Raw genomic sequence first — 19,817 nt, forward strand, 5'->3', positions numbered from 1 at the left:
AATTAGTTCTATTTGCGCCCACTCTCATTGTTTCTGGTAATTTTAATAATATGCATTATAGTTCATGCTAAAAGTGTATGTGCGACAATCCTCGCACTGGATATGAGTCTAATTATACCAGTGCCACACAGACCGGTTCCCTGTCTCTCCAATCCTGTTATTTGTGTATCAACACTACAAGTATTGCCTGAATGTCCTGTTGTTTCAAATCTATTACCAACATCAACAATATCTTATAGCAGTTATATGCCAGTCCTGTTTTATTCTCATGCTCTGGGAAGAAAAAACAGTAGTGTTGGGGCACACTTATTATATATATGTACATTAAAATATAACTTTTATTTCTTTTGTTAAAACAGGCCATTCAACCTCCTAACCAACAAAACAAATACAAACACAGATATTGAGTTAAAAAATATATATGTGTGACAGCCAATTTCAATGATAAAGGCAATCAGGGATAGGGAACTATCCTGCAATTCACTGCTTGCTATGGCTGTGTGTATATAATTGATTGTGCATATGAATCTTAAAAATATATAAGATCGTGGTTTGGCGAAAATATATAGGAACAGGGTCCAATAATTAAGTATCAAAGTAAAATATTAGAATAATATCGCGGACCCCTGCTCAGCGCTATAAACCTGGTTGTGCATGTGTTCCTACAATAATGTACCGTTTATATGCTTGTCTTATGTATCCTAAAGATAAGAAGAAACACCCATGGTTTTACTTCCCACCTGTGTGCCGCAGGGCAGTGAAAAAGTGGGTGAGAGCACCTGGGTGTGAGTAGGTGATTGTCGGAAGAAAGTAGAAGTTGGAGCTGCTGTTACACAGGAAGAGTGCCCCATCCCCCCTGTTAGTATATACCCAGCGCTGGGGGTACTGAGATCCCCCGACAATGAGAGTCCAACGATACAGAATAGACGAATGATGGAGTATAGTTGTGGGAAATCTGGATTGCACAAATGTAAATAATCAAATCTCCATAAGCCCCTTCACAATTAGTAGTTAATTTATATAAGGAAAAAATATGAGATATGGTAAGAACTTACCTTTGTTATCTCTATTTCTACGAAATCCATAGGGTTCCACAGGATACCTTGGGGTATAGGTGATGACGTCAGGCATCGGGCACCATAGAGTTACGTTTTCAGCCTCCCTGGATGCACTAGGGTCCCCCTCCTATACCCGCCCCCGAGCCAAGGCATCTCAGTTACGTACCAAGCCGTAGGCCGGAGGAGGAGAAGGAAGAGAGAGAAAAAAAGATCTGGACACACACAAGAATCACATTCTCACCAGAGGGAGACGGAAAAAAAACGGTGACCAGAGTAAAGCCCATCCGCAGCACAGGTGCGACAGGGCGGGAGTCCTGTGGAACCCTATGGACTTCGTAGAAATAGAGATAACAAAGGTAAGTTCTTACCATATCTCATATTTTCTACATCAGGGTCCATAGGGTATCCACAGGATACCTTGGGGATGTCCCAAAGCAGTATCCTTTAAGGCTGGGGATGCTCCTGTGCTGAAAGGAGAATCCGCCGCCCGAAGGAAGCATTCTGAGAGGCAAAGGTGTCAAATGCGTAATACCTCACAAAGGTATGGTTAGAGGACCACGTGGCAGCCTTGCAGATCTGGACTGCAGAGACACCACGTCGAGCTGCCCACGAAGGACCCACAGACCTCGTGGAATGAGCCCTCACCGAGGATGGAACCGGAAGGCCTTCATGAAGATAAGCTTCTGAAATTGCCATAAGAATCCAACTTGCCAAAGTTTGCTTTGAAGCAGGCCAATCCTTTTTATGGAAACCATAGAGAACAAACAAGGCGTCCGACTTCCTAAACGAAGAAGTGCAGTCAGCATAAATCCTTAAGGCCCGCACAACATCCAAAGTGGCCTCACCCACTGAAAGATCAGGTGAGTTAAAAGCCGGCACAACGATTTCCTCGTTGATATGGAAACTTGAAATAACTTTGGGAAGGAATCCAGGACAAATACGCAGCACCGCCCTGTTCCTATGAAAAATCAGAAAAGGGGGTCTACAGGAGAGAGCCCCTAAGTTAGAAACACGTCTGGCCGAAGCAATGGCCAGAAGGAATATTGTTTTAGCTGTCAGCCATTTAAGGTCCACTGAGCCCAGTGGTTCAAACGGCGGTCCTTGGAGAGCCCTCAGGACCACAGCTAAATCCCAAGGCGCCACCGGTGGAACAAAAGGTGGCTGAATTCGAAGAACACCTTGCATAAAGGTGCGCACATCAGGGATCGCAGCAATCCTACGATGGAGCCAGACTGACAGGGCAGACACCTGCACCTTCAGAGAAGCAAGGTGAAGCCCATGGTCTAGCCCCACCTGTAGGAAAGCTAACTCTCTAGACAGACGGACCTCGAGGGGCATAACCTCTCGATCGACACCACTGGAAGAACGTATGCCACACACGATGGTATATCCTTGCAGAAGGTGGTTTCCGAGCTCTTAGCATAGTTTGTACCACAGAGCTGGAAAACCCCCTGGACCTTAACATGGCCGTCTCAACAGCCACGCTGTCAAAGACAGCCGAGCCAGGTCCGGGTGAAGACAAGGACCCTGTGATAGCTGGTCTAGTCATAGCGGCAACCGCAGAGGAATGTCCACGGACAGACTCTGAAGGTCTGAGAACCAGTGCCGCCTGGGCCACGCGGGAGCTATCAACAGGAGCGTACCTCCTTCCTGCTTGAATTTCCGGATTACCCGCGGAAGAAGGGAAAACGGAGGAAAGAGATAAGCAAACCGGAAACGTCCACTGGACGGACAGAGCATCCACCAGAGACGCCTTTTCATCTCTTGTTCGAGACCCGTACACCGGCAACTTGTTGTTGTGCCATGACGTCTATCTCTGGAAGACCCCATCTGTCCACCAGAAGTTGAAAGACATCCTGGTGCGGAGACCATTCCCCCGGATGTATGTCCTGGCGACTGAGAAAATCCGCCTCCCAGTTGAGGACTCCCGGGATGAATACTGCTGATATGGCCGGGAGATTGCGCTCCGCCCAGACCAGGATGCGGGATACCTCTACGAGTGCCGCCCGACTTTGGGTTCCTCCTTGTCGATTTATGTAGGCCACGGTGGTGGCGTTGTCCGACTGGACCTGCACGGGGTGACCTTGGAGAACCCGATGTGCCTGCTGGAGAGCATTGAAAACCGTGCGGAGTTCCAAGATGTTTATTGGAAGCTCCTTTTCTGCCTGAGTCCACCTGTCCTGGAACAAGTGTGGACCCATGACAGATCTCCAGCCCCGAAGGCTGGCGTCCGTTCTTAACAGGACCCAGTTCGCCACCCAAAATGGATGACCCTTGTTGAGGTGGGGCGTCTGCAACCACCAGGCTAGAGACAGGCGAACCTCCGGAGTGAGCATCATCGTCTGGGACTTTAGACTCTGAGGCAGTCCATCCCATTTGGACAGGATCAATTGCTGCAGAGGTCTGGAGTGAAACTGGGCATATTCCACCATGTCGAATACTGACACCATGGAGCCCAGTAACCTCATCGCCGAGTGCAGAGACACTCGGCGACTCTGCAGACAACTGTACCTCTGGAGATCCTGCCACCAACAGAAGGTCGTCTAGGTACGGCAACATGCGGACTCCCTGCAGCCGCAGGTAAGCCACCATGACCGCCATGACCTTGGTGAACACCCGTGGTGCTGTCGCTAGGCCAAAAGGTAATGCCCGCAACTGGAAGTGATCGTTGCGGATTGCAAACCTGAGGACCTGCTGATGGCGCAAAAGAATAGGGACATGCAGGTAAGGGTCCTGTATGTCCAATGACACCATGTAATCCCCAGGTTCCAGCACCAGAATGATGGACCGTAGGGTCTCCATCCGAAACCGTGGCACCCGCAAGGACTTGTTGAGGGCCTTGAGGTTGAGAATCGGATGGTACGACCCATTGGGTTTCTACACCAAAAATAGAATGGAATAGAAACCCTGGCCCCTCTGGGAGAATGGAACAGGCACTATAACTCCAGCCTGGAGTATAGTGTGCAAAACCTGCTGCAGTTCCAAGGCTTTGTTCCGGTCTAATGGAAGGCCTGTGGTGAAGAACCGGGATGGGGGCCTGTGCCGAAAGGACAGGGCATACCCGTGAGAAACCACCTCGTGAACCCAATTGTCTGTCGTGGTTATCGACCAACACTGGACGAACTGCAGCAGGCGGCCTCCCACTTTGGGATCCCCCAAAGGGAGGCCCGGACCGTCAGGCTGCAGGTTTGTCATCTGACTTAGGGGCCGGACGTCTGGTACTCCAGGCCTGTTTCCTGGGCTTGGCCGATTTCTTGGGCCCAGCCTGCCGGGGAAAAGACTGTGCTTTAGGCCTACCCTGGGCCCTGTAAGGCTGAAAGGACGACGTACCCGAACTTGAATGGACCGCAGCAGATGGGAGACATGCAGATTTGGCTGCCTCCAGCGTGGCTACAATTTTGTCCAGATCCGGACCAAATAGGACTTCTCCATTAAAAGGCAAAGCTTCTAAGCCCTTTTTGGAATCAGCGTCCGCCTTCCAAGATTGCAACCATAAGGTGCGACGAGCAGCAACAGCTGCCGAAGAAATCCGAGATGTGAGGATACTGATATCCAAGGCCGCTTCATTGATGTAAGTGGCCGAATCCCGGAGATTGCCTACCAACTCGGCCTGTTCAGCCGAACAGTCGGAATCCAAAGACGCCTCCAAACTATCAGCCCAGCGCTCCATAGCTCTGGCTACCCAACATACGGCCATAGCCGGTCTGGATGCCCCCCCGCGAGGGAATAAATGGACTTTAGGCAGATCTCCACCTTGTGGTCCGTAGCATCCTTCAAGGAGGACATGGAGGGCATGGGCAAGGTGGCACTTCGGACTAGGCGTGTCACATGAGAATCCACTTGTGGAGGGGATTCCCACTTAGAAAAATAATTGTCCGCAAACGGATAAGCCACAGCTAATCGCCTCTGAGGCTGATACAGTTTACCAGGGTGTTTCCACGCCTCCTCTAAATGGTCTACTAACTGACCCGAAAGAGGAAACACTGTGGCGTCACCCTTAATATCCTCAAAAAAGGCATATTTGGACTTGGACACCGGAGGATCGTCATCCTCAATAACAAAAGCCGTGCGGACTGCCCGAATAAGGCCAGGAATATAAACCTTGGACTTAGCGTCCGACTCTTTAGTATGGAGAGGTTCTTGGTCAGATAGATCCAGAATCTCACCATCATCGGACATCACGTCGTCATCCTCTTAAGGAGCAGACAGAGACGCCACAGGCCGCTCATGTGGCCGCAACACAGACTCCCCTTGTAACACGTCCGACAAATGCTGTACCGAATTTGTCAGTGAATTAACCCACGCAGGCTCCTGTGAAACCTGGGGAGCGGAAATAGGAAGACTGTGGGGTACCATCAGTTGTCTCGGGAACCCCTGCATGGGTGACGACACCACTGACTGCTGGGACAATCCCATCTGGGAAAACGCAGGTGGCGGAGCTAACTGGCCCACTAGGGTTGTAAGCGCTTTAGCAAAACAAGCCCAAGGAGGTTCCTGTACCGGAGCCGTGACATTAATTGGCCGTGGACCATGTGCTCAGGAGGGACCCACCGCGGGACCCCCGTTGCTTACCTGCTGCCCCTTGAATCCGGCCATGGTCCGAAACATCTGGGGTCACCGCTAGCCGTGACTCCAGATGCTTACCAGCATCCCCGGATCAGTACCGGCGTTCTGGTACCGGCAGGGTGTAGGGGAGACAGCATGGACATCAGCAGTGACTGTCCATGCTGTACTCCCAGGTGTGCAGCCACAGCTGCCTTGAAGAAAACTTAAGGGGCTATCCTTAGCCCCCCTCTAAACATGTGCTCCGACTCCGAGCCGGGCACCAACGAAACTGAGATGCCTTGGCTCGGGGCGGGGTATAGGAGGGGGACCCTAGTGTATCCTGGGAGGCTGAAAACTTAACTCTATGGTGCCCGATGCCTGATGTCATCACCTATACCCCAAGGTATCCTGTGGATACCCTATGGACCCTGATGTAGAAATAGAATATCGCATGTCATGCATATTGGGTTTGTACCCAATGTCACAAGTCATACAACTCTGGAGCCAGTGCACGGTATCACAGGTCATACGTACATTACTTCACCGGTCATACATAAACATTGTTTATCTCTCCATGTGCATGGCAACATAGTATTGCAAGAAGAGTGCCGCATATTCAATTGCATGTGTATATACAAATGGAACAATTATAGAAGTTTAGTCAGTTAATTACAGACAACATAGAGGTTTAATGGTGCACATCTAATGGTTCCTCATGTCTAACAAGAAGTGTGCAATTTTATCCATAGCATATAGTTATTACCGATACACATGACGTTATGGCAATGTACACTCGTAATCAAAATCCAGTGTGTGAATAAACATACTAGCTCTCAGTCCCACAAATTTGCATTGATACCTATTACTTTCAATAGGGTGGAAAATCTGCAGACAAAAAATACATGAATTAGCCAGTGATCATTCTGGCATTACCTAAGCAAGATTTTCTGTTTATAATGACAGGGGCGATATTTGGTAACCTGCTGTAGTCCTGTTCAATATGTGACTAGTACAGCATGACAAATATCAGGCATTTAATGAATATACACAAGGCATGAGAAGGATACATATAGCACTATCAGGAATTCAAACATGCTGATATATTTTAACAGAACATCGTTGTATCAAAGCCCTATTTGGAGAAACATGCGTCCAGCAGTGTTTAAACACACGGTCGGTGTACAGACCGGAGAACAGCGCAACCCTGTTCTAAGTATTAATTCTATAAATTTGATACAAGGATTATTCTCAGCCTGGTTATCTGTTTTACTACCTTTCCAGTCACTGAGGTCCATCCTCTAAACTTACAGTATATACAATAACCTCTGTTTATTTGCAGGGCAGTGCCAGTTTCAAATATATGCTATAATAAAGTGTTCCAATATCCTCTCTTCTGCTTCTGCTCTCCAGTCTTGTGGCAGTGAGGTTTCATTGTTCTGTTACTTTGGTATAATGCAAAATAAACTTTACTTCTGGTGATTGAGACAAACATGGAAATACAGACTCGGAATGCTATATTTACAAAATCAGAAGATTAGGATTAAAATTGACATTTTATTTCAACATTTGCCTCTTATCCAAACAAAATTTGGCATCTGAAAAAATCTGGGTCATTGGCAAAATACACTGAATCAGACAACATCTATTTCTGTTGAAATTTCTGCTCTCAAGCTTATGAAGTCAATTTATCAATGTATGGCTTTGATGTCTCATGTTTGTGAATACATCTGTTTCTTGATCTGGCACAATCTTACCTAATCAATGTGAAAATTCTGACTCACTGAAGAATTGTATTTATTAAAATAAAGGAAAAGGGGACGTGGCCTGGACACAGAGGAGAGAGGCAGCACCTTCCTTATGCTCCTCACTTGGGGAGCGATTTAAAAACTCTTTATGGCAGCCCTACTCCCTGTACTCTGCCCAGTACCACCTGAGAACAACCCCCGCTGGACGCTGAGCCCTGTGTGCCCACGGAAGATGCGCTTACCATTCCGGAGATGGTTCCCGCGATCAGGCCTGCTCCTTCCTCCCCCGCATGCCTGCTGGCCGGGTCTGCGACGCGGCTGGAAGGTGCTAATCCGCTGCACACTCTGCTGGACTGCTATATGTGAAAGGCGCATCGGCGTCCCAGCTGGCTGACGCCCGATATATATGGAGCACTGAGCGGTTCCTCCTGTGAGTGACATCCCGCCTCAGCTCAGTGAAATATACTGTGTAGCGGCGGACATCTTCGATTTCAAATCCTTCCCTACCAGCGTCTATATATACAAGCCACAAGTTACTTGTGTGACACCTGCTCTGCTGCTTACACAAGCTAGTGTTTCTTTTTTCTTTTCTCCTGTCTATACCAATCTATTTTTTTTTATTATTTAGAGGTATTTGGACAACTGTTTTTTTCACAAGATGATTAATGTTATGTCACCCATGAAGATGTAGAGGGGGATGATGGGAGTCTCCCTGCTCACCATTTAATTACTATACTATTCAAGAGGAAAACATTTTTCACTTTCAATCCTGTCTTCTTTTTTTGATTCATACATTATATATCTATATCTATTTTCACTGCACATAAGGGACAGATTCCAATATTGGTTATCTTATCTGGAGTTTGGAGAAATTCTTAATGGCACCTACCCCTGGTAAAACTCAGCGTCATAGATCCGGTAAGTGGATGGAAGTCTCTACAATAATGGAGCCTCCACAACTACAGGAGATGTCTCCGATATCCACAGACACCTCTACTGATGGACTAACCCCTGCACCCCCGACTACACCTCCGATGCCTCCTTTAATGTATGATGACATGGTCAGAGCTATTAAAGAAACCATGGCACCTCTCATGTCACAACAAGCTGCAAAATAATCGGACGCTCTTAAGGAGGTTAAAGCTCAATTGGACTCTACAGATCTCCAGGTGGTAATTAATGAGCACAAGATTGGTGAACATGAGCAGGATATTTTTGAACTGAAACAACAGGTAGCTCAACTGCAAAAATCTAATTGCCAACTGATCAATGAAGTTGACGATTTGGAAAATCATTCACGCAGGTATAACTTGCGAATTGTTGGACTTCCTAAATCCTTGAGAGGCCCTGAACTCTTGAAATGTCTTCAGTTAGAATTGCCGCAGCTGTTGGGAGTAGCTGACACCATTACTGATTTTAGAATTGAAAGAGCTCATCGTATAGGGCCCTTTACAGAATCTACACGTCAGCGCACAGTGATATTTAAATGTCTCAATTTTCCACATAAGATGACTCTGTGGTCGGCCGCCCGCAAAATGGACCGGATAATGTTGATGAACCAACGCCTGCTTATCTTTCAGGATTATTCGGTAGAAGTTACTAAAGCCCGTAAAGAGATGACCCCTATTTGCTCCAAGTTGTTCCATGCTAAGCAAAAATTTGGCCTTCTTTACCCAGCTAAGCTGAGGGTCTTTCAAGGTAAAGACTTCAAAGAATTTACCAATGCAGCTGATCCACAAGCATTCTTGGATGAGGAAGACGCAGAAGGTGATCATGCTGCAGACTGATATCTTTCGGATTGGTCCATTCAATGTTATATTTAAGCGATTTAATTTGCTCTTATTACATAGTATTATGTGGCATCTATAGTCATACATATATATATAACTGTTTTCTATGATTGTTTATTGTGTCACTTTATATCTGTCTCTGTAATAAGAGGTTCAGGTCTGATAACCTGTTTTGCTAGATTTACAAGATATTCAGTACTGATCACCTATTTTGCTATATTTACCTGATAACCTCAGATTTTATTAATATAGCTGTTAATATCGATTTTAGATATATTTTGTATTTGTTTAGTTTTATTCTTTTCTCTCTATCCTTTAAGGCTAGGGAGGACGGGAATATGCAACTATTATAGTATGATGTTATAGTGTTCTCCTTTTTGGTATATACTGGACTCCTTGATTTTTCCTCCATTTTTGGTAGCATAGTGATGAAAATTTGTTTGCCATGGTATGTCTCTTTTCCCTTTTCTTATTTTTCTTTACTATTAATGTTTTTCTTTTTACTTAGTTTTTATTTATTTTTTTGTAATTGTTTGCGTTTTAGATGCAGGGTGATTATTATATTTGATTTATTATGTTTTTCTATCTCACATTACATATTTTATCTATATGGTCTATTTATGTTAATGTCAATACATTATATCTTCTATGACCACTCTTAAACTATGGGCCTGATTCAGACCCGCTAGCGAGCGCTGAGCAGTCGCAAGCGGGTCGATGGTGCCCTAGTGCGCATGACGGAGGCTGCTCCGTCGTGCGCATGCGCGAGACCTGGCTAGCGACGGGGAAGCCGTCGCTCCGGGTCTCGCACCAACGGGGGCGTGCTGTCGATTGTCTGATAGAGCCAAAATCACTCCAGGGCTTTCGGTCACTGAGACCCTACCGCAGGGTCTCGTCGCAAGCCCAATGGTCGCGATGGTCTTGACCATCGCGACCATCTTTTTGGCCGCTCGCATATGCTGTGGGTGGTCACCCACAGCTATGCGAGCGGCCGGGAGGCCGCTCCAAGTTTAGGTAGGAGGGCCCTGATTCAGAGTGAGCACTCTGGTCAGAGCGTCTGGCTCTGAATCAGTTCCAATGTTCCTGGAATGTTCAGGTATTAATTCCCCAGCTAAACGCTGGAAAATTATTACTTATTTAAATATTAAAAGATCTGATATTTCTTTTCTCCAGGAGACACTTTTAAATGATTTGGAGCAGACCAAACTGTCTATGTTGCGCCAACAGGTGGTAGCATTTTTTTCTTATAACTCAAAATCTCGTGGAGTAGCTATTTTGATACGAAAAGGTCTCCCCTTTAGTATTGAAAAACAATTATCTGATCCGAATGGACATTTTGTTATTATCCAAATTGTGCTTTTTGGTACTCTTTACACTTTATGTAATATTTATGCTCCAACAATTTATGATCGTTCTTTTTTCAGAGCATTGATTAATTTATTATATCAATTTGTAGATGCAAATTTGATACTGGGGGGTGATTTTAATATTGTAGCCTCCTCTTGCATGGATCGCCAGTTCTCCTCCCGTGTTTTAGAAACACAACGTAAAATTAGTATGTCTTTTATAACGGAACAGTTACACCTTACTGACCTTTGGCGGCTCTATCACCCGCTTGATAGGGAATACGCATTCTACACAGCGCCACATAAAATGTACTCTCGAATAGATCATATTTTAATATCCTCACCACTGATTACAACCGTTTCAGCTTCATTTATCGAACCCATCAATTTTACAGACCATGCTTTGAAACGGGTAGAATTTTCTCCTACTGTACCCATCGGTAACACTTTTAATTGGCATTTCCCTTCTCATTTAGCTTCCTCCCATAAATTTAAAGACACACTTCAGTCATCTTGGGATTCTTATACTTTTTCTAATATGCAACATTTAAACTCACCTTTCCTATATTGGCAGGCAGCTAAAGCTGTTCTTCGAGGGCAAATTATATCCTTTTCTGCAAATCATCGCAAACATTACTCCCAAAAACTGCAGGATGCCCAGTCTATATAGACGACTTCCATGAAGATGATCTCAACATATTACTGTCTTTAGATGCCTAGAAAGCCTTTGACATGGTGGTTTGGGATCATCTTTATGAGGTATTAAAGAGGTTTGGATTTCCATCGCAAATTATTTCTTTGATTCAGACACTGAATTCCTCTGCCTCCTCTAAAGAGCTAGTGAATAAATTCATGTCTTCAAAAATCTCCATACAAGGAGGAACACGTCAGGGCTGCCCGCTTTCGCCTCTATTGTTCGTCCTAACATTAGAACCATTGGCGATATCTCTGAGGAATAATTCTCTCTTTACAGGTACTTCTATTGGGGATACTCAATTGAAGTTATCACTATTTGCAGATGACCTGCTTATGTTTGTATCACATTCTTCTACGTCAATACCGACTATTTTGCAGGAGATAGTGTTTCAGTTCGTTTACAGGATACAAAATTAATTTTCAAAAATCTGAGGTTTTACCTCTCACTCGTCCCGACTTGTTGCACAGACATCCTATACTTACTTCTTCATTCCACATTGCTAAAAACAATATCAAATATCTTGGTATTTATATTATACCCTCGGTTCATAATATCTATTCAGCTAACTTTCCAACTGTCATCGCTAAAATTACTAAATTAGTCCAGCAGTGGATGTCACTACCTTTATCTCTTTTAGGACGAATAGCAGTTGTAAAGAGTGTGCTTTTTCCAAAAATAGCATACCCGCTTCAAATGCTCCCCATTTTTCTCTCCCCATTGGACATCAAGAAATGTATAAATCTTTTTCAGACCTTTATTTGGCAGAACAGGAAACCTAGAATTAGACTGATATTGCCAAAGGTTAAGGGAGGTTTAGGATTACCAGATATCAAAGCTTTCAGTCAAGCAGCAGCATTTCATTATATTTCTGATTGGTGTTTAGGGCTCGCTCATTTTACAACTCCATGTGTTGAAACTGCATTATTTTCTCCTTACTCTGTAGTAGCCATTCTACATATGCCCAACAAAAAATAATGACTACTTTTTTACATAATATTTTGTTTAAAGATACTTATAAGGCATGGCTGGCTATCCATGGAAGATTGGACTCCAACCCTACTTTCACTAACCACCTCACATTTTGGGGTAATCCAGCTCTCCAGCCATCTCTGACCATCTCCCATTATAACACTTGGAGACAAAAGGCATTGCAAAAATTAGAGACATATTTGATCCAGGAGGAAAACTTTTCAGCGCTTCAAGACAAATATAATATACCACATTCAAATTTTTTTCTATATTTGCAGATTAGACATTTTATTTTTAGTAGGTTGTCTTCTGGTGTCAAAATATTTCCTGTGTCAGATTGTGCATTTCGCTCTGGTTACTTTATGTTCATCTATTAAATTTAAATTACATTTTCTTTATACTTCCTTATTATTAAATAATGTTGCTAAAGTATGGGACGGAGTGTGGAAGGCTTGGTCAACAGATTTTCCTGACTTTAATTCTTCAAATATTTTGTTATTCACAATGCCACGTACTATGAGCTCTCTTATCTCATCTAAATTACAAGAAGTTCATTTTAAATTTATGAATAGAGCATATATATCGCAGGCACAAAGGCATTCAATATCAAATGACATTTCTTTTAGTTACCCAAAATGTAATTTTTCCTTTGCAACATTTATACACAATGTATGGCATTGTTCCAAGGTTAAAAAGTTTTGGCGTAAACTCCATAATTTTATTGTAGATATAACTAAAATTACCCTCCCTTTTTCTTGGGCCTCATTGTTACTAGTAGATTTCACTTTGTGGATTGATGCATCTTTACCTAAAAAATATATACCGATTATTTCCATTATAATCACAATAGCCAAAAAAAAATATTTTACAGAAGTGGTTATCTCCTAACCCGCCATCAATTACAATGGTAAGAACTGAATTATTAGCTATATTATATTTTGAGAGGAGGAGAGCATTGACTGATATAGAGCAAGGAGTTGCCCGATTCCATAAGAAATGGGAATTATATATAGATTATCTTCCATTACATAAATCTAAATATATAATGGAAATTTTTGAAAACACATCATGGTCTTTGATGCGTAACCTTACTTTAAATATATTGAGTATTATACTGTATGATATATAAGATATTTCACCCTGCTCCGCACCCCCTTTATTTATTTATTTTATTTTAATTTTTTTTCTTTTGGTGTAATTCTATTATTTTGAAATTAGTAAATTGTTTGTTATAATATAATTATATTATAATCTCTCTGTTTGGTATATTGAGATTATTTATATTTTACCATGTGAAATTATATTTCAAGTTGTATTCTCAATATGTTTACTTTTAAAATGCTAATAAAAAATTGTTTAAAAAAAAAAAGTAAACACAAATCTTTTTGTAATTAGGACAGTGATGTCTCCTCTTTTTTGGGGATTGTGGGGATACCGAACAAACAGAATTATGAGATTAAATAACATAAAAATGGAAACCTAACACGGAGCTTGACTACAATACACACATATAAGAACAATGTATGAATATGTTCCTTATTAGTTGTCTCAAATAGGGTCCAAGTCTCGAACCCTGTTTGAGACATCTATGTTGTTGAAGTATTGGTGAAAACTCTTTAGGACTCCTTTTTTGGCTGCTGTTTGTGCACAAGTGATATCCACTCTTGCATATTTCATTGCCCTATTGAGAATGATGAAGTTGGCCATGGCTTCTACTATGAAACATAGATAGTTTCATCTGCAACATTTGAGCAATTTCATTTATGTTACTTTAACGTTTTTGATGTATTTGGGGATTTTGACCCTTAGATAAATAGATCCCTAAATTGTGTCATGGATGGAACTTGTAATTTGTTTATAGAATAAATTTGATGTGTTTTAATCCACATTACTAATCATAGATTCACATATTTTGTTATCTATTTTCAGAGGCAGAGACAAGATATTTGATAGCCGTGAAACCGAATGACAACCCTAAAAAGTCCTGTAAAGGTAAAACATTACTATGTCTACTTTATAGCACAATAATAGGACAGCATCAGATATGTTAGGCTTCTATAATTGAAGTAGTTTAAAACCTTTTTTGAAACATAAATGCTTTTACCAATAAAATATGTAAATTTTAAAAGAAAACCAAAGAAACAAGATGATATATATACATCAGTTCCCAAATGTTTAAGGTAGAGTATATATACATTGAACATTGGGATAGACTGGTATTCACTACTTATTATTATTATCTTTTATTTATATGGCGACACAAGTGTTCCGCATCACCTTACAAAGTACATAAACAAATAATTTGACAAGTGACTAATGCTGCCCATCCACTAGGCGATTATACCTAGTGATGGAGCGATAATGACGGTCGTTATCGCTCCATCGCTTGGTAATCGTCCGCAAATCAGACAGTAAAAGGTTAAAAATGACCAGTGATGCGCGCGCCCGCTGGTCATTTTTAACATCAATCATCGCCCGGACATGACAGTCAACCTGACGACCGCCATCAGGTTGCCATGTTCGGGAATGATTGATCTGCATACACTGAACGTTCAGTGCAAACAGTTCACTCAGCGGGAGACGACGGCGTCGTAATTGTGCCGTCGTCCCCTACATCACATAGTGGATGGGCAGCTTAAAGCTGCATACACACGGTAGGATCTGTACCACCAACGACATGAAAGATATCTTTGAAAGATCTCTTTCAAAGAGATCTTTGAAAGATATCTTTCAAAGATGTCTTTAAGTGAGTCATCCTGCCACATCTCTGAACATGTAAAGTTGACAATATCGTCCAGATTGGCCTGCATGTATGGACGATCATAGATATCGTTATCGTTCATTCGGGAGTGCGCATCGTTGGTCGTTCACTGAATAAAAATGAACGATATATCGTTGAACAATATCGTTATCGTTCATATCGTAACGATATATCTGTCCGTGTGTACGCACCTTTACAGTACAATATAGGACAGGGACATGGATAATATACATTGCTACATTAGTGACCAAAACACCTAGATATGCAACAGAGCATAAGCAACCAAGTGTTAGGTGCCCTGGCGGGGGTTAAGAAGTAGATGAAAGTAAAGTAAGGAGAAGCACAAGAGGGTAGAGGCCCTGCTCGTAAGAGCTTACATTCTAATAAATGGTTATGTTTGTAAAACATCGCAAATCACTTTGAACTTTTATTTTCGCATCTGTGTTCCCTTTTTCGTTAATTGTATGGTCTGATTTTTTTTGTTCTTTTAAGTTATATTCTTACTTAAAACTCAGCTTATCGGGGTTTTTTTCAGCAGAAAAGAATTCTATTCAGAAGCCTCTACAGATTGTGATTGGGTCACTGACACCAACATCGGTCTATCTATCATGGGGCATACTTATAAATCCTCAAGTTGACTGGTCTGCACTCAACAAATGTCCTAATGACAGGTAAATGTGTTTCAATTTGGACATGAATGTGGCTGCTGGGTATGCATGTAGTATCAGAAGCTGCTAGTTAGTTAAATTTTGGCAAGCATACATACAAACCAAAAGCTGTAAAATATCTTGCTTTTGAAATTAAGGTTGGTAGGACCATAGCACTAGTAACCAGAGTTCACTATCCATGGTCTTTATGATATACATTTATCGTGTTTTGTTATTTTATTTAGCAGTAATTTCTTTCTTTCATGCACAACATATGCTAACTTCTTATTGAAAACCACAAAAATAACAATGTACTTTCCCTTCAGGTTACTAGATACTCAGTTACATCTAACAATATTAAGAGTCATCCAACCAAATGTGTATCATGATTTTAGGGCATACTACAGATTACTTTGGCTCTTCCAGCATATACGAGAAATAACAGATTTAAGTTCAGAACATGAGGAACACTGACTTACCAGGTGACAGCGGTGACGCCTGTCCCCTCCATCAATTCAAATCCCTTTCTACTCCTTCACCTCACACACAGCACCCAGCTGATTTTGTGTGTTTTCTCTTTTAATGCCGAATAACAACTGGCTCTGGTAATGGCAGCTGACAGAAGAGACGGCTTCGGTTCCTGAGCTCGTCCGCCTCTCTCTCTCTCTCTCTCTCTTGTTCTGCTAGGCCTCACATGTGTCAGAGCTGACAGCAAAGTGTTAGGAATAGCTATCACTCTACTGCAATGAAACAGGCTCCTATTATTATTATTCTTTATTTATATGGCGCCACAAGTGTTCCGCAGCGCCTTACAAACTACATAAACAAATAAGTGAACAAGAAACCAGTGACTTGCAGCACAATACAATACCAGACAAGGACATGGTTTGTACACATTGCTGCATTAGCTATCATAACACTGAAAATAAGCAGAAGGGAGTTATGTGGCACATCCACTAGCAGACTGTGAAACGACTGCATGATAACGACATTGTAATCGTGCAGTCGTTTTACAGTCTGTGCTGTGCCTACACTGAACGATCAGTCGTTCAGTGTATGCACCTTCCCTGATCCCCGAACATGGCCGATCTGTCGATTTATGCCTGATTAACGGGCGATTGAACGATAACGATATCATTATCGTTCAATTGCTCTGTTTAATCAGGTAGTGAATGTGCGCCTTAGCAAGAAGTGTTAGATGCCCTTGTGGGGAGTAAGGAATAGAAGAAAATATAAGAAGTAGTATATGAGGGAAGATGAGATCTTACATTCTAAAGGGGAGGGGCAGACAAACAGGCGTGACACAGATGAGGTAGACAGGGAGGAAAGAGCATGTAGTAGTGGGTTAAGAGTAGAGCTGATAGGCCTTGATGAAGTAGTGGGTCTTGAGAGCTCGTATGAAGATTTGTACAGAGGTGGATAGTCTGATAGGGAGAGGGAGAGAGTTCCATAGGTAGGGAGCAGCACGGGCAAAATCTTGGAGGCGGGAGTAAGAGGAAGTAATAAGTTGGCAGGAGAGATGGCATGCATTTGTTGAGCGAAGTGGACGGGCGGGAGTGTGCAGGGAGATGAGGTCAGAGATGTAAGTGGGAGAGGATTGGGTGAGGGCTTTGTAGGCAAGTGTAAGAACTTTGAATTGGCATCTAAAGGGGAAGGGGAGCCAGTGTAGGGTTTGAAGGAGAGGAGAAGTAGATCTAGAACGTCTGGAGTGGAACATGAGCCGAGCAGCAGCATTGAGGACCGATTGTAGTGGAGAGGTGGGAGACTGGGAGGCCAGCTAGGAGAAGGTTACAGTAGTCCAATTTGGAAATGACCAGCGAGTGGATGAGGGTTTAGTAGCATCCAAGGTGAGGAAGGGTCTAATCCTAGAAATATTTTGGAGATGGAAATGGCAGGACTGCAAGAGGTGCTGAATGTGTGGCTTAAAGGAGATGGAGGAGTCTAGGATAACTCTAAGACAGAGGACTTTGGGGCTAGAGGAGATAGTTGTGCCATCAATAGATAATTCAATTGTGGGAAGTGAGGTAATGGAAGAGGGTGGGATGATCAGCTCAGACTTAGACATGTTAAGTTTTTTGGGGGAGTGGCCTGGACGAGCATGGTGTAGGAGGCTAACTCCTTAACTCTCTGGCTCATATATCCGTTAGTCAATATCCTGAGACTCCTATCCGCTCCGCACCCTGGCATTGGCACCTGTTGGAATACTCACTCCTCAATGTGTCCTGGGACTATTTTGGAGGGTCTGAGGTTGGATGCTGGGGTTGGATGCTGCTGCGCTCCGTAAGCTGTTTGTTCTCCTTTTCTGTGTCTGCAGCTGCGGCGGCCATCTTGGATTCCGGCTCCGGCTGCTTCTGGCTCCAGCGCTGACTCTGTGGAGTCCTCTGACCTCGGTCCTGCTCATATAGGGTGGGGAAGGTCTCTGCTGTAGGCTGCTAGTATACTGCTGGAACAGATTCACTTGGGACCCACACTGTTCGATCCGGCCGCTATTTTAGATTTTGGCTCTGCACAAGGGAAGGTCTTTGTGTATATGAAGAAACTCCTGCTTGATTTGTATTTTTTCCTTTGGTGGTGGTACTTATAATACTGCTGCTATCTGCATCTATGCTGTGATTTCTAGCCCTCTCTGCCCTGCTTATCATTTATATTGGGCTGTATATTCTCTGTGAGGTCAGGCATATAAACTTCCTAGAGAACTATATTTATACTGCACTGCCTATCCTGGATTCATATTTCCTGAAGTTCTGTACTGCTATCTCTGCAAGATGGACCGACTATTTAAAGCTATTACTGACTCTGGAATGAGGCTGGCGACTCAAGTGATGAAACTGCAAAATGAGTTGTCTATGTTATTTTCTGGCTCACCCCAAAATATGGCTCGGTTTCCTGAAATGGAGACCTGTGTTATCACTTTAGAGGGAGATGATACACCTGCTACTGCCCAGCCGATCTCCTTTAAGTCCCAGGAAGTGGCATATTGGATTCCATCTGTTGATATGGATGGCTATTCCGAAAATATTTTGTCTCTTCCTCACCTTCTGATTCTGAAGGCCTTGTTCCACCTGTTAAAATCTTCTTTTTAAACTTATTCTCTTCGGTGTCTGTGAATGTATTCAAGTTTGAGGATTATTTAGCGGCTGGGTGCTTTGATTCTGCAATGTTTTTCCAAAAATCAGGGTTTTTTCTACTTCAGGGTCCATAGGGTATCCACAGGATACCTTGGGGTATAGGTGTGACGTCAGTCGCCGGGCACCATAGAGTTAAGCTTTTCAGCCTCCCAGGATGCACTAGGGTCCCCCTCCTATACCCCGCCCCCGAGCCAAGGCACCTCAGTTTAGTTTGGTGCCCGGCCGTAGTCGGGTGCACCTGTCGGAGTGGGGGCTAGAAGAGCCCCATAAGCTTTCTCCTATGCAGCTGTGGCTGCACATCTGGATGTACAGCATGGACAGTCAGTCCTGACGTCCATGCTGTCTTCCCTACACCCCCGCCGGTACCAGAACGCCGGTACCGATCCGGGGATGCTGGTGAGCATCTGGGGTCACAGCTAGCGGTGACCCCAGATGTTCCGGACCATGGCCGGATTTAAGGGGGACAAAGGTAAGCAGCGGGGTCCCGCGGTGGGTCCCCGCTGATCACATGGTCCTGAGTCCCCAGGCAGGGGGCTCCCTGGGGACTGGCTGCAGCGTGGAGCCAGGCGACCAACCTGCGCTTCCACTACCCCCTGGGACAGCGGACCGCAGCAGAGCGGTAGCGCTGCGGCGTCCCAGGGGTTAAATGAATGCCAGGGGAGCGCGCCTTCCCTGTCTCACAGCCGGCGCCTCCCCCGCTGCACACAGCCCTCTCTGCACGCTGCCGACTGGTCCTGTGGCAGCGCTCCTCCCCCAGGCCAGCCTCCTCTCTGCTCCTCGGCGGCCATCTTCTTCTGGACGCATGGTGAATGCTGCTGGAAGCGCTGGACGGAAGCATCGTGGTCTGGGTCCCCCCGCATACCTCTCCTCCGCTGTGGTCAGGTCTGTGTATGCAGCGCTGTGTCCTACCAGGCCCTGTGTCTGCGTAGTTGAGTGATCAGCGCTGTTAGTGCAGGAATTGATTTTCTTTGCATTGTATGTGACTGTGCTAGCGCTGCTGCCAGTAACTTTTCATCTAAACTGTCAGCTTTATTCTGTCCCTGTTCTGTCTGCTAAGCCCTTGCGGTGCGGTGCTGCAGGGTGGTCTCTCGCCTATTTACTATATAATTGGTGAGAGGGGTCACATACTTG

At 44.0% G+C, this 19,817-nt stretch overlaps 1 protein-coding gene and 1 long non-coding RNA gene across 9 annotated transcripts in view; one reads left to right on the forward strand and one right to left on the reverse strand.

Moving 5' to 3' along the window:
- LOC148513991 (uncharacterized) overlaps nt 1-7,775 on the reverse strand; it is a 213,994-nt gene extending 206,219 nt beyond the window's left edge. Inside the window, exon 1 of the long non-coding RNA XR_015880121.1 lies at nt 7,591-7,775. This is a non-coding gene — a long non-coding RNA (uncharacterized LOC148513991). The remainder of the gene's footprint in view (nt 1-7,590) is intronic.
- The window catches only part of ABI3BP (ABI family member 3 binding protein), a 515,514-nt gene that overhangs the window by 205,779 nt on the left and 289,918 nt on the right, over nt 1-19,817 (forward strand). For 6 of the 8 annotated variants that reach the window (XM_088481142.1, XM_088481145.1, XM_088481144.1 and 3 more), the window contains exons 3-4: nt 14,080-14,142; nt 15,447-15,582. In XM_088481142.1, the coding sequence (XP_088337268.1) occupies nt 14,080-14,142; nt 15,447-15,582 (199 nt within the window). The remainder of the gene's footprint in view (nt 1-14,079; nt 14,143-15,446; nt 15,583-19,817) is intronic. The other 2 variants (XM_088481149.1, XM_088481143.1) reach the window with 1 other exon arrangement.

The sequence above is a fragment of the Taudactylus pleione genome, unplaced genomic scaffold, assembly GCF_031769625.1.
Source record: "Taudactylus pleione unplaced genomic scaffold, aTauple2 ptg000265l, whole genome shotgun sequence".
Taxonomy (NCBI): domain Eukaryota; kingdom Metazoa; phylum Chordata; class Amphibia; order Anura; family Myobatrachidae; genus Taudactylus; species Taudactylus pleione.